The sequence below is a fragment of the Amblyomma americanum genome, chromosome 2, assembly GCF_052857255.1.
Source record: "Amblyomma americanum isolate KBUSLIRL-KWMA chromosome 2, ASM5285725v1, whole genome shotgun sequence".
Classification (NCBI taxonomy): domain Eukaryota; kingdom Metazoa; phylum Arthropoda; class Arachnida; order Ixodida; family Ixodidae; genus Amblyomma; species Amblyomma americanum.
In genome coordinates this window covers 26639007-26653738 of record NC_135498.1, presented here as the reverse complement: position 1 = coordinate 26653738, position 14732 = coordinate 26639007, and the positions used below count along the sequence as shown (strand labels likewise).

General features: G+C 45.5%; 1 protein-coding gene across 2 annotated transcripts in view; it reads left to right on the top strand.

The window, feature by feature from the left end:
- Window positions 1–14732, top strand: part of anne (polyamine-transporting ATPase anne boleyn) — a 138300-nt gene that overhangs the window by 88084 nt on the left and 35484 nt on the right. For both annotated transcript variants that reach the window (XM_077653591.1, XM_077653590.1), the window contains exons 3-8: window positions 6296–6463; window positions 8991–9049; window positions 9275–9365; window positions 10161–10330; window positions 13096–13165; window positions 13840–13974. In XM_077653591.1, coding sequence (XP_077509717.1) covers window positions 6296–6463; window positions 8991–9049; window positions 9275–9365; window positions 10161–10330; window positions 13096–13165; window positions 13840–13974 — 693 coding nt within the window. The remainder of the gene's footprint in view (window positions 1–6295; window positions 6464–8990; window positions 9050–9274; window positions 9366–10160; window positions 10331–13095; window positions 13166–13839; window positions 13975–14732) is intronic.

Sequence of the window (14732 nt, the reverse complement as noted above, 5' to 3'; positions counted from 1 at the left end):
TTTAGGAATGGTGTGGCGTAGCATATGCGGCTAGTGATGTAGGTGGTGGTGAAAAACATTTATAAGCAATAAATTTTTTACAGAAAGGTGATTGGGGTAGGACCCTATTGGCCCTTTCCCCTCACAGTACTAGGTGGAGCCCCTATTCCGGGGCCCCATTGGCAAGCAACGCCGCCCGCGTCCGTTGAACCAAGGCCTTTTGGCTCTTCAGGTCTTGACAGCCGAGCAGGGCCGCCTCCCAGTCCTCTCTGGTGGGGTTGGGGTTGGGGGGGATAGATGGGTTAGATTGACACGCCCAAACCATGTGGAAGGTGTCAGACACCTCCCCACAGAACTGGCACGTGCCATCAAAGGATGTATTGAAGTGTTTAAGCACCGCCGGGCACAGTACAGTGTTAGTGAGAATTTTGATGAGGAGGCGCTCGTCAGCGCGATCCAGACCCTTACAAGGGGCCGGGTAGCGCCGGTGCTCCTCCTTGTAGTAATCGGTGATTTGTTTGAATGTAATGGCCAGATTGTCTGATTGGGAGTACCCTTCCAAGGACAGGGAGATAGCCCGGGGAGAGAGTGCGCGGGCGGCCTGATCGGCCTGTTCGTTTCCCTGGAGGCCCTGGTGACCGGGGGCCCAAATCAGGTTGCGTGGAGTTGGATCTTCAGATCGACAGCGATATTCCAGTATGCGCCAGGCAAGCGGGGGAGCCCAGCCCAACTCGTAGTTCCGACAGGCCCCTCGCGAGTCGGTGATGATGTGTTTTGACTTGGGATTCGTGAGAGCCAGAGCAATGGCAATCTCCTCCGCGTGTGTTGCGCTGTAGGCTTTGAAAGTGAGCCCGTTAACTGTGTTTGTGTTGTGTACGACTGCGGCCGTGTACCACCCCCCGTGGTGTGGGCCGGCAACGTCTACGTAATACACATGTTCTTGGTTACCATAGTATCGCGCCAACGCTTCCGCGCGCGCCTGGCGACGACCGCTATGGTCTTCACTGGACATGTTGCGGGGAAGGGGTCGGACCCGGAGGGCGCGTCTCCAGGGTTCTGGCACTCTCTCCCGTTCCTCAATGTGGTAGTCGTGTTTGATGTGTAGCCGGTCCAAGAGGCGGCGACCGGACGTGGTCTGTGCAAGACGCGTGTATTGGTTGCATAAGTGGGCCTCTCGAAGCTCCCGAAATGTGTTCACCACGCCCAAGGCCAGAAGCCTCTGGTTGGACGTGGCGATCGGAAGATCGAGAGCCCGCTTGATGACTTTCCGCAGGATGACCTCCAGTTGGTCATCATCATGTTTGCGCAGGTGCAAGTAGGGAGTTGAGTAGAGGATTCTACTCGTTACGAAAGCATGGGCAAGCCGCAGTGCATCCTTGCTTCGTAATCCGCCCCGCTTGTTTGAGACCCGGCGGACCATTCGGCCCACCTGGTCTCCCACCGTGCGAAGTTTGGCTATGGTGGTGTCGACTCTGCGTTGGTGGTGTATGAAGAGGCCAAGGACGCGGATCTCCTTGGCCTCCCGGATCGGTCCCGAGGGGAGACTGATGCGAAGCGGAGTTGTGTCCCGGGGGGAGGGACGTAAGTGCACAAATTCTGATTTAGCTGGGGCGCACTGGAGTCCGCAGTAGGCCGCGTAGTCGTCGACTAGGGTCGCTGCTGCTTGCAGGCAGGACTCCATGTGGCCCAGGTTGCCTTGCGTGGCCCAGATTGTAATGTCATCCGCATAAAGAGCGTAATGTATCCCGGGCAGAGAAGACAATTTGGAGGGAAGGCGAAGCATTGCCAAATTGAAGAGCAGGGGAGACAGGACCGCGCCTTGAGGTGTTCCCCTCGAGCCGATGGTGTATGGCCCGTGTTCCGCATCTTGTATGCGTATATAGGCTTGACGGTCTGTAAGAAATTGACTTATGTAATGGAATGTTTTGTGGCCACAGTTGGTGTTACTGAGGTGGTCCAGGATTACTGCATGTTTGACGTTGTCGAATGCGCCTTTAAGATCCAAGGCCAGGACCACCTTGTCGTTTTGGGGACATTCGACAGGATCTAAGATGTCGTGGTGGAGCTGCAGAAGTATATCCTGTGCTGACTTGTGAGGACGAAAACCGAACATGGTGTCCGCGAAAATGTGCTGTGTTTCGAGATAATCGGAGAGTCTGTCGCGCACCATCGTCTCCATCAGCTTGCCGACACAAGACGTCAGAGAGATGGGGCGAAGGTTCTCCACATCGATAGGTTTGCCGGCCTTCGGAATGAAGGTCACGAGAGCCGATTTCCAATCGAGAGGGAGAGGAGTCTCTCCGTCCCAAATGCTATTGATGTATTTGAGGCTAGTGATGTAAGCCTGCATTAGTTTCAGGAGGCTTCGTTCTTTAAGGCCTCGACCCTTGAGGGCGATTCTCCTGAACAGACCCATGACTTGCGTGGCGTACGCACTCAATTTCTTTATCGTTGTATCATTGTACCCGTCCGCTTGTAGAAATAGCCCCAGGATCCTAATCTGCTCGACTTTTAGCACTGTTTGGCCCTCTACTGTTATGTTGATGTTTATCTGGCGTTTGTGCCTGAGCGCCTTCGGATTGTAGATAAAGAGCTCCGATTTTTGGGGAGCGCACGAGAGGCCCCTTTCAGCCGCATAGGACACTACGGTGTCTGCTGCCGTTTGTAAGCGCTCCTCGATGTTCGCGTCGCTGCCCTGGGTGACCCATAGGTTGACGTCGTCCGCGTACATGCTGAATTTCAAGTTTTCCACTTTTCTCAATTCTGCCGGGAGATTTCGCATGGCAACATTAAAGAGGAATGGGGACAGCACTGAACCCTGCGGCGTACCCCTACTACCTAGTTTGACGGTGGGGGATTCAATGTCCTGAAACCTTATTTTTATCGTTCTACCCGACAGGAAGTCCTTTATGTAGCCGTACGTTTTGTTTCCGACCCCCAGCTCTCGGAGGCCAGAGAGGATTGCCGCGTGTTTTACGTTATCGAAGGCCTTCGTCAGGTCGAGACCTAATATTACCCTCGCGTCCTTGGTGCTATTTTCTATGATGTCGTGTCTCAAGCGGAGCATTACATCTTGTGTGCACAGGCCGGGTCGGAACCCTACCATTTCGTGCGGCCACGGATCGTTGAGCTCCATGAAACGTGTTAGGCGCGTTTGGTCTACCCGTTCCATCAATTTCCCAATACAGGATGTTAGAGAGATTGGCCGTAAGTTTTCTAGCTTAGGGGGTTTGCCCGGCTTCGGACTGAGGCCACCCACAACAGTGGAAGACGGCAAACGTGATTTTAATACCGAAGCCGAGGTGTAGCGTAGCCTCTGGGGTCCGCGTCACAAATGGTTGTCGACGACGCACGCGTTTTACTTGCGTAATCGGCCGGTTGATGACGACACCTGGATTTCAATTTGTTTTCTTTTCTAGCTTATAAAAGTTCCGTTTTCGGTGAGGGTGACCTCTTTGTGATGGAATGCGGTGCACTCTAAACAGAAAAAAAACTAAAAAGGGAGTAACCTGTCCTCTACCGCACACCCTCTAATAAAAGGGTGTGCACTAGACGACAGCTTACTCCCTTCTTACTCCCATATAGGTGTGTTCGTATTTAGAGCGTACAGTATAGACATACATAAAAGCTCGGTTTACGGTGGGAATGACCTCTGTGTGATGGAAATGCGGTGCAGTATCGCCACGTAAGGTTTCCAAAGTGGCTCACTCTCAACCCTACCTCACCTCCGCTAGGCCCCGAGCCCAGCTGTTCGGTAAACGCGCTCTCTTTTATTCTTACCGCCGCTTTTTTTTTTTACATTTCTGCGATTTGCATGTCTTCGCACGTGTGTCGACTTGTTGCAGCCGTTCGGGGAAACTCGTTGACGGCCTAGCTGTGAGGCACTGTGTTAGAAGTGGGGCGCGCGAGTTAGCTATGCCTGCCGCATTTATTCTCGCCAGCACATCGTCGGTTCCGCCCTAGTTTGACTACCAGTCTCTCTTCCACAGGCAGGGCAGTACTTTCCAATATCGCTTCCGCTCAGACGGCACTACGGTCCCGAACACAGGTGGGTTGAGCCAGAGGCGAATTTTTGGGCAGTGCAGTCCTAGGTGTGTAACGTATCTTTTTGAAAACTTGATTCCCGAAGAAAAAAAAAATCAAGTGGTAGGGTTTCAGCGTATAGTTAATCCGCGTAGGCGTGCGAAAGCATCTGTTTAGCCTGATTGGATCATGGCTACATATGCTTTGCTGGGTCGTCGGCACGTCTGGCGACGATATTAGACTCGGGTTAAGCTCCGATCCAGGTTAAGCTGATCCGATCTGTTCGCGCCGCAGATCGAAGTTGATGAAGACGACAGGGTGCAATGCACAGCGCTTGAGTGTGTTGCAGTTTAACACGAGCCGTGATCGGCGGTGTACTTTAATAATAATAATAATAATTGGTTTTGGGGGAAAGGAAATGGCACAGTATCTCTCATATATCGTTGGACACCTGAACCGCGTCATAAGGGAAGGGATAAGGGAGGGAGGGAGTGAAAGAGGAAAGGAAGAAGGTGCCGTAGTGGAGGGCTCCGGCATAATTTCGACCACCCGGGGATCTTTAACGTGCACTGACATCGCACAGCACACGGGCGCCTTAGCGTTTTTCCTCCATAAAAACGCAGCCGCCGCGGTCGGGTTCGAACCCGGGAACTCCGGATCAGTAGCGGAGCGCCCTAACCACTGCGCCACCGTGGCTACAAAAAAAAAAAAAAAACTGGGGCGATATCAAAGCGCTCCCAGTGGACAGCGAATCTGATCTGTTCGCGCCGCCTCGGGTTCGAAACCCGCAGTCGCGGCAATATTTATCGTATTTCTGCACGGGCTGTTTCTATGCCAGCTTTGGCCAAGGTCACGCTCAAGGTCACACTCCCATTGGCTACAGCTGGTGCGACGCTGCTCCGACCTAACCCGAGCAGAAGGCCGCGCTGTACGATCGTTTTATTTATTTTTTTTCCGCATGCGCACGCTTCCTTGCGACCATGCGCACGAGCGCGTTGTGGTGCGTTGTGGATGAGGTGCTGCATGCGACCGAGCAGACGACTCCGGCGTTCTGATTGGCGCGCTCGTCAGTGCCGCCCGTACGCGGCAGCGCAGGCATGTGCCGTAGCAAAACACGAAGATATCTTGATGTGCGAATGCGCACACATTGACATTGTGGCTCACCCGAGACATGTTTAGCTGTGAGATTTTTCGTAGCAGGTAAAACCGCGATCAACTGTGGTAGCCGTGGTGGATCTCGGCGCGGCCCATTCTGACGTCCGCGAACGAAGTCGCAACAAACTTTGCTACACCGCTGGCAGGCGAGGTTCTGAAACAGCGTCGGGGGACACGATTAACGTGTGCGCTATTTCTACTTCAGAAAGTGAAAAAAGGCATCACACCGCGATCGTGACACAACTCGTTCGACCGCTAGTCGGCTAGACTCCGCTGAAGACCACCCATATATGCAACCGTTCTAGCTGCGATTTTTGCCTCCTAATATTTGAAAAGTGCCCCCATTGAAAGTTATAATGCTATACCCTAACATGCAATAACGATTTCAGAACGACGGCGCGATTCGTATCGCGAATTCTCGGAGCCAAGGATACGGGACTAGAACAAGCTGAGTTGGCAGTAAATATTCGACCGTTTGTAATTATAACAGGGAAATTCACATAGCTGAGATCAGGCACAGGTTAAATGGCGCCTAAATTTTGTTGAGCCACGGCGGCGGGGTAATCGCGCTTCAATTTTTTAAGTGATGTAGCTATCGTTGTTTACAAATCTAATTCGAGCCAGGCGTCCGAGCTTAACAGTTGGAAAGTTTTCTATGAGCGTCCTAGGATATGGTCACCGTTTTTATAGTTGGCCACCAGCTCGCTAGTTAACATGATTCACCTGTTTTCAGATGTCCATCAGCACTGGTATCACATGTGAAGCGGGAGGTGCGGGGTTCGATCCCCTCGGCTTATTTAGGGTGAAAGGCTTAGGAAATGGGTCTTTGACTCCACCTTGAGTGTAAGAAAATGCCTTGTGCCATGGCGCTCTTTGGCCACAGATGCCATTGCGCCATAAAAATCCATCTTCATCATGGTATCACAGTGCTGCAGAAGCCATCTCTGTTGCTATAGTGAACTAGAATATATTTACTATACTACTGCTAAAGAAGTCAGTATTTAAAAATTCCGGTTAAAATTCACTGAAACGTGTATCATGCACTTGTGTAATTTCACAACAGCTTTTGAACTTAATGTTCCGAGCTTGTTTACTCGCATGCCTTTTGACTTTCCTGCTGCGGCATCTCTGCGTGCAGGAAGTGTTTGGGTACCGGCCAGACGGTTGTCGCACTCTAGCTACCTGGTGCGGGGTGCTGCTGACAGCGGGTTTCCTGCGGCTCCTATTTCACTGGCACCCCGCCTGGTGGCTCTACTGCACCCACCGGCGATGTCCGCTCCACCAGGCCACCAGGGTGCTGCTCGTGGTGGGTAATTCACTGTCGCTGTGTGTACGCTGCACAACACCGGCTTGATGGCACTTCAGAAGCTTAATGAGTCCCTGCATACTTCCCTTATGGGAGCAGAGTTACGCAAAAGTCCCGCACGTTTCTTGCCAAAGCCTCCTAGCTGTCAGGGACAACCAGTTGCTTGCAGAAGCCTTTGCTCTGTGCAGCAGTTAGAATAAGGGCTCGTTCAGTCCCCCCCCTTTTTCTTGTTGTCGAGCTCATCTCATATGCATGCAAGCAGAGTGCTTTCTAGTTGAGTGAGCCAATCCGTTATAAGTGGACCCTCTGCATAGACTATGAACGGAATACTCGCTGTGTGAATGAGGGGGCACTGTCTGCTGGAAACGTCAGCAGTCACTGGAACTTCGGAATGTCCTCTCCGCGATAAACTAAAAACCTCAACAAAACAGCTTGGTCTGATTAGATAGGAAAATTACTTTTTAATGGTAAAAAACGTAGCGCAAAAAAGACGGGGGCTCAGAAAGACAACACACACAGCCCTAACTTCCAACAAAGATTTATTCCGCAAAAGAAGGGTGGTTTTTTATACCGACTTATCATACATCATCATACATTTTCTACCCTTGAAATGAACCAACAAGCCCCGAGTGTCTACCCTTCTACTTTTTAATGAGCTTGTGCACTTGGACAAAAAAAGAAAGCCTGCAAACCACAAGGGCTGAATCAGCAGATGATCCCCCCTCCACACACAGAAATAGTAGAGTGCCAAGATGTGAGGTGGAATCAGCTTCTCAGCAATGCATGGTTGCTTTGGAGTCATGTGACTCCAAAGGTGTACGTGGAAAGCAAAAGCGTAACTCTGCTTCTGTCGAGAGTGGGTACTATAGGAGCTCTACCAGAAGCGTGGAATGTATGCTGTCAATGGTGAACAGCTAGTTAATCAGTGATCACAGCTTTCACCAGTGTTCATTCTTGGACCACATGGTAGTGATATAGAGGGAGTCGCAGCCCTTGCACGTCGCAGAATATAGCATGTATGTGGAACACGCAAAATGTTGAATGACAATTAATGCACTATAATAGAAAATGGTTGAAGTCAAAATCTACCAGGGGACAAATTGTTGCTGTTGTTGTGCCAGAAAGCTTGTGTTTGAGTTCCTGTGCTGTTGTAGGCTGTTCTCACCTGTAGCAACTTGCAGCTGCAGGGGTTTTGGGGGTTGCCATGTTATATTAAAACTTATGCTGTAGGTATTTCTGTCATTCCTGAATACTTCCACCAAGTTTTGCCATTTTCATGGTCCCAGGTCAAATGATTCTACAGGCAATGCCACATTTTTAATTTCGCGAAAATTCCTTAGGCAGCATAAATTCATGCAGTCCACAATGCAGTCTCCTCATGGTGTATCTGGCCAAGCTGCCCATTCGCGGAGATGAGTGGTTTAAATTTTCACATCAACATGCACCAAACTACAGCAGCAGATAATAGTATATCCCATTTTTAGGAATCTGCTGTTCACAATAGTAAAGTCGCTCAGTGCGGATGTTCTTTAGGCACACATTTGTGCTTCAGTTTTATTGGTTTTTGATTCCTAAGGACCAATTAAGCTAACCAGCATAAAGTGGTTGCTCCCATTTTAAAGGAGATGTTCTGACAGTCACTGCCATTCCGAATGTTTTGTCACTTCACGCTCTTGTCGTACATCAAATTCTGTTCAGTCTGTTTTGCTGGACCTGTAGCTGGATTGTGAATAGTGGTTGCAAAATTTTGAAGGCATCATTGACCATTTGTGAAAGGGTTGAGCTCACTTTTGTATAAGCATTGGAATGGGCATCCTTAAGTGAGGGCTGTCAGTGGCTACTGCCATCGTCCAGCCATAGGGATAATTCGTTTGAATCTAAATGGATACCTATTGTTGTACATAGGCAGTATGATTGATGTGAAAATTTGGAAGTGAAAACAATGCTTAAAACACACTCAACCTGTAACTTTCAGAATGCTAACCATACTTTATAAATGTTATATCAGTCTTATAGTTAAAAGTACTGCTGAAGTGACCACTGTTATTTTTTTTTAGCATAGCTGAAACTTTGTGGAAAAGCAGTTCGGACTAATCCTGCTTTTACAACTGTTTTGTATATACATAATTTAGCCAGTGCATTTGTTTTCATTCAGTTTCTTTTTGAAATACCTATGCAGTGCATGATATGCATCTGCTATGCACAGTGATGCTACAGTATAATTAGTGAATAGTTCAATTACTTAATGACTAACCTACTGACATGCTTTGGAAGTACATTGTTTATTATAATTGGTTTAATCTATTCACTAATGTCAGTATATCCTTTCAGTTCCATGTGTGCAAAATCTGTGTGAACACACATTGATTTAAACTATAGCCTCTATTTTTAATTTTGCTTGATGCCAGTCTCGCAGCATCATGTCTCGTGAAACTTTCTATGTTGCTTTCATTAGGAATGGTTGCACTTTTCTAAGATAAAAGCACTGCTTCTTAATTTATTGCACTGCATCTTTGCACATTTTCAGGATCAGTACAAGCAGCTATTTGTAGAACGAGTTCGGACTGTCTTGCCTTCTAGTGTCAAGTGAGTGACATTCAATGGCATCCTTCTTAAGATTTGTTGTTCCTGTTTGTTCTTTTTTTCTCATTTTCGTTCTGCATGAAAGACACCAGTGTCTGTTCTTCATGCAGCATGAAGCGACATTAGTAGCCTGTATCTGTAAAGAGAACTATTAAAAATATATTCATTTGAAAGTACGAGTTTGTAAGTTGAATCAGTTTGTGAGATATATGTATCTTTCCTTTGCAGTGTGCCACTTATGTTATCAGTAACAGGTCAAGCAGATTCTCCTCTTGAGGAGTCAAACAAACTTGAAGAACTTGTGACACTCAAGCCAGGAGTAAGTGTTGCATGTTTTCCTTCTTTATTTCTTATCTAGATTAATGCATGAAGCCATGTGCTGCAATTTATCTTGTCTCTTTGATAACCATCTATCTTAGGTGACTATTCTAGATTTCCGTAATATTCCTTTTTTGGGGAAATTGTCAGCTGAGCACTTAATGTAAACCAGGTTTTGGGCTGGCTAGTTGGCTTTTGAAAATTTGTCTTTGATTTCAGTATTTTACCATTGTAAAATTGTTTTTTCAGCTCTGAATGCTTGGCTTTTATGAAACACTTGTTATGGTTGTCTTTTTCCTCTATGACTTGAAGTTATCATACATTTGCAATCTTACTGTTTGGCAAAAAAGAATGTGTAGTGAAATGCAATCCAAAAATGTTAACTAAGGATGAGGAGCCTTTTTTTCTATCACCGCCCTTTGTTGGTGATATGGAAGGTAGCAGTTTAGACATAGTATTTAAGGTGAAATATATTGCCAGTTTGCCTGTCTCGTCCTACCACTTCTTTCTAACATGTTCTGCAGCTGGTTTTGAGGAATGTAAGAATGAGGACACAAATTTTGCGTCATCTCTTTAGACATTCTCAACAGTGCATTCCTTACACTTATGCCTGCTCCTAGCTTCTGCCATTTATACTTGAGTATGCTTGACCAACGTAACCCGTGAGCCCACCTTGATTCCAGGGTATTGTCTTGTCCGCTGGGGGTTCCCTGTGATCGAGCGGCACGTTGCATGGGTGGCAGAGGCTTCGGGAGGGTGTGCGGAGTTCCCATCGTCTTTCTCTGCCATTTTCCAGGGTTCGCTGCAGTCCACGGACAGATTAGTGTACTTCGAGAATAAGAAGATCCGGTACATCTGGGATGGCGACATCAAAGCGTTTGCCAGGTTGAGGGGTTTCGATAGAAATGTGCCGTGTTCTTACTTTCACCAGCAGAAGGGCATTTCGCTCCAGGAGCAAGTGGTTAGGTAGTGTACAACAGTCTCTCCTCCCGTTATTTTATTGTTCTTGTATTGTATTACAACTTTCTTGGCCATGCCAGTTGTGAAGTTGGCTTGTGGCCATATGTACTGGGCTTGGCACAGCATGCCTGTATTATGTGATAAGAATATCTGCAGAGGTAAGAACTGTGCAAATTCGAAGTTCCCAATGAGCAGAGAGTTGAATTAAAGCACTTCTTTTTTTTTTTTTCTGCGTGTCTGTATCTAATTGCTGTAACCTACATGAAAGCACTTTATTGGAATTTAAATTTGTTGTGTGCACTCTTTGCTAATTCATTTGCACCTTTCTCATCTCTTAAATGATGGCAGCATACTCCAAAAATTTCAACTGTAATGATAGATTGTGTTTAAAACTGAGACCTTGCTAAACTGAGACCTTGCTAACTGTCAGAATATTGTTTTGAAAAGCACCAGCACTGTTTCTTTCAGGCAGTAAAAGAATGCCATTTGAAAGTGCCTAATGACTTTGAAAGACTGTCACTGCTTGACGCACAATTTCCTAAGCCTCTAGCAGTTTAAAAATCCATCACATTGAGAGACTTTCTCATTCTCGCTTTGGCAGATAACTTCATGAATGTATAACTCTAACAACCAAGTAATTCAGGACTTGTGTTCATTTCGCTTTCACAAGACTCCAGAATTCTGTCTTTAGCCTTGTACTTGTCATTTGTAGCAACCATTAAAGTGCTAATGTCTTTTCATTATATGTGCATACTTCTATTTTATCTTTGCCTTTTTACCCTGCTGTCTGCCCTACTTCTGCACATTGTAGCTGTGACGAATGCCTTGCTACTCTAGAATTTATAGTCAACTCAGATGCCTTGGCATTCCAATCATTTGAGGATGGACTGGCATTACAACATGGAGCAAAGCAAGAAAATTCATAATGCAGACTTTTGATGAGGCCTTGGTATACAGGGTGTCCCAGTTAAAATGGATCAAGATTTTTTTTAAAAATCAGTGTTCTTCCAAATAGAAATCAAGAAGTGTTATTAGGAGTTATGTGAAGTGTCGGCTAGTATTTTATTTTTCCTTTGCCTGCTTTAATAATTAGTCATATTAATGAACTTTTTAAATAGGACTATATGGACGCTGTTGTGTGAACTGGCAAGTTGTCGAGCGCCATAAAAATGGTTCCACCCAGACGCTTCTGACGAGATAGCTTTAGCGCAGCCCTTTCATTTGGCAAAAATGAAAACCCATGAAATTTAATATGTACCACGTGACAGCATGCTTCATGCGCCAAACGCACCACGATTAGTGCTGTCATTTGCAACTTGGTAAAGCTCTGCGAGCTCCATGTTAGCTGCGCTGCCTACGACTGTGCTTCACATTGCTGTTGGTTCCAAGATAAGTGCCAGTAATATACCATTTTCATGGCACTTGACAACTTTCTAATTCTCACCTGAGTCTCTATAAAGCCATATTTCAAGTTAATGTCGACGAATTATTAAAGTAAGCAGAACAAAAAAATACTAGCCAGTAGTTTAAAAAACTCCTAACAGTATTCACTTGATTTCACTTTAGGAGAATGCTTTGGTTTCTTTTTAATCTTGACCAATTTTAGCGGAGGCAACCTGTGTATGTGCACAGTAGAAAATGTCATGCTCATGCATAAAGCTTACAAGCTTACAAGCTCTGGCTTCTTTGGTCTTACCTCAAAAGTTATGACTATGGCTGTGCTTCTAATTAGCTGAGAGCTAATTCGTTGAACGTTGTTAAGGAGGACAAATTGCAAGCGTATTCATGGGTGATAATCTATTATATTGGGGCACGTTGCCCATAAGCATTTTGCATTTCCCATTTGTTTGCAACGCTGAAAACTCCTGCTTTTGTCGGCTTTTTGTGACGTAGGCGACATCACGTGTTTGTTATTTTTGAACAACCATTTGGACTTCACTGCTTTGCTGCAACACTGCAGTTTCATTCTGCTGCCATAACACACACTGCCTGTTTTAACATGCTCGAACATTTTTGCAGCTCAAACTGTACTTTTGCATGGCCACAAGTGAACATTGGCATTATGAGCTAGTTGTCATCATTTTAAATACTTATATTAGTTCAATGCAGTAGTAGTCACTGTAGAAGTCTTTTTGCATTATTGTGCATTATAGAATAGAATCTAGTAAGAAACCAGAGCGCTGAACCGAGGCTGTGCTGATGAAAAATTGCTTTGCTTCCCATAGTTGTGAGCGCTTTCTTACATAACGCACTGAATTTGGATTCCAAATTTTGATGCATAACCATGGCCGAATAGAAGGAATATATGGCTCACATTTAGCTTCCCGGTGGTTTCAAGCAGACTTTCATTGTTGTTTTATGCGGATGTCCCCATTTCTTGTGGTCTCTCTAAGTATTGGAATTTAATTCACTTGGCTGCCCGCTGCTTGCATTTTGTTTTCCCTTCAATTTTTTTTCTTGATTGTTGTGAATGTTAATCTGAAATTTCTTCACAGAGATTTAGTATAAGTTCATTACTCCTCTAACTTTCTTCTTCAGCGGGTACAAGTTACATGACTTGCCTTGCATGACATTGGACTTTCCTTTTCTGCTGTAAACTCTGTCAGTGCATCTTGCTGCTACATATTGCGTCTTCTCTCTTGATCATGCTCTTTCCTTCCCTTTCTTTTTTGACTTTTGTAGAGATGCTTGCCCGTAAACAGATCCAAGTGTTTTTGCCTTGTTCATGTGCTTCTGCCCCTCATTGAAACGATGCTCCTTGACTTTTTCAGACGAGTTCTTTTTGGGGATAATGTAATTAGTGTCCAAATACAGTCAGTCTTTCGTATCCTCTTTCAAGAGGTTAGTCTTGAATACCTCACTTCTCTTTGGTTATAGCATCTGGTATAACCTTTGAGCAGTATGATTAGCTGTGTGATGTGCGGTCAGCTATATATCTGGAAGAGTAACGATGCATGCTGCCTTGTGTACTTTCTCTGTCGACTACTTTTTTATGTAGCATAGATAGAATTATTCCCTCATGCAGTAGTTGCTAAAACCAAAAAATAGCTCTCTCTGTAGTACTTACGATGTCTTTAAAGCTTCTGCAGTGCCGGTCTTGAGCTGTGTTATTTCTGTACGAGATCTAAGCACAGCCAGTAATCGCACAGACAGATTATCATAAGGCTCGCATGTCCTCCTTTCATACTCAGCATTGTGCAAGGCCGCACAGTGTCAAGCTCAAGAGATGCTAGTGAGAACATACTAATATTAATAAAACTTTATGAGCCTAATTTAGGCTTGCACAAAGTTTACTTTTTTCGTCAATTACTCTTGTTTAATATTATGTGTTTTAAAGAAGCAAGCTTGCCCTTTGAAGAAATTAAGCAATACTCAGGTTGTAATTTGAACAGGGAACTCTGTAATGAATCCTGCTCAGTAACTGAAAATTTCCTTGCTTGTGTTTGTAGTTGTTCCTCGTTATAATAATGTCATGGAGTTTCATTGTATGCTTCTGTCTGTTCCCTCCCGTACAGGTTCTTGAGCCATTTTATGTATTTCAAGTATTCAGCATGATCATCTGGTTCTGTGATGACTACTACTATTACGCCTCATGCATCATCATCATGTCTACATTGTCTCTAGTCACCGGTGTCTATCAGATAAGACTGGTGAGTGCCAAATTCCCCTCACATTCACGATGCACATTATTGAAATGTAACTGCACATCTTCTGATGTGCAGCCAGAGGGCATCGAATCAAAATAACATACCAACTTAGAACTGGAAAATGTGCGTTTTTTGGATGTTCCTTTCCTTGAGGACTGAAATAAAAAGAAAAAAATGTATAATGGTTCCCACTTCATTAACTGTTGTCTTATTCTATCGGCCCAAGGGTGAAGCTGGAAAGTGTGGCTGTAGATTTCATGGAATCCTTTGGTAGAATGACTGACAGCTATTTGTGTAAAAGATTGCAGAACTACTAATGGCTTTAACTGTAAAAGATTCTGGTTTGGCACCCTTTGCGATAAATTTTTTCCAGCAAGGTCCTCTGAATTTTTCTGGTTTACAACGTATCTGGTGCACTCCAGTCAAGGAAGCTGAGAGGGTAGCATGTGAAAGAACTAGCAGTTAGCTGTAGCATGCACTTATTATATGCATGGCAGTACTTGCCTTGGTGCATGCAGTTTTTCAAAGATGGCTTGCCATATGGCACAGGTTGTGTGCCAGCGCTTGTCAGCATTCTTCAGCGCTAACTTTGCATTGTGTTAACAACGGTAAGTGTAAATTAGACGTGCTGAGCACTGTGTGGTGGAACACATAACCGTTTCAGTGGTCCCAGAGCATTCAGTGGTTTAAAGAAATTTCAAGCCATTTCCTTGTTACTTTCTTTTTTTTTTTCTCCACTCTCGTTCTTTCACTTTTTCTCT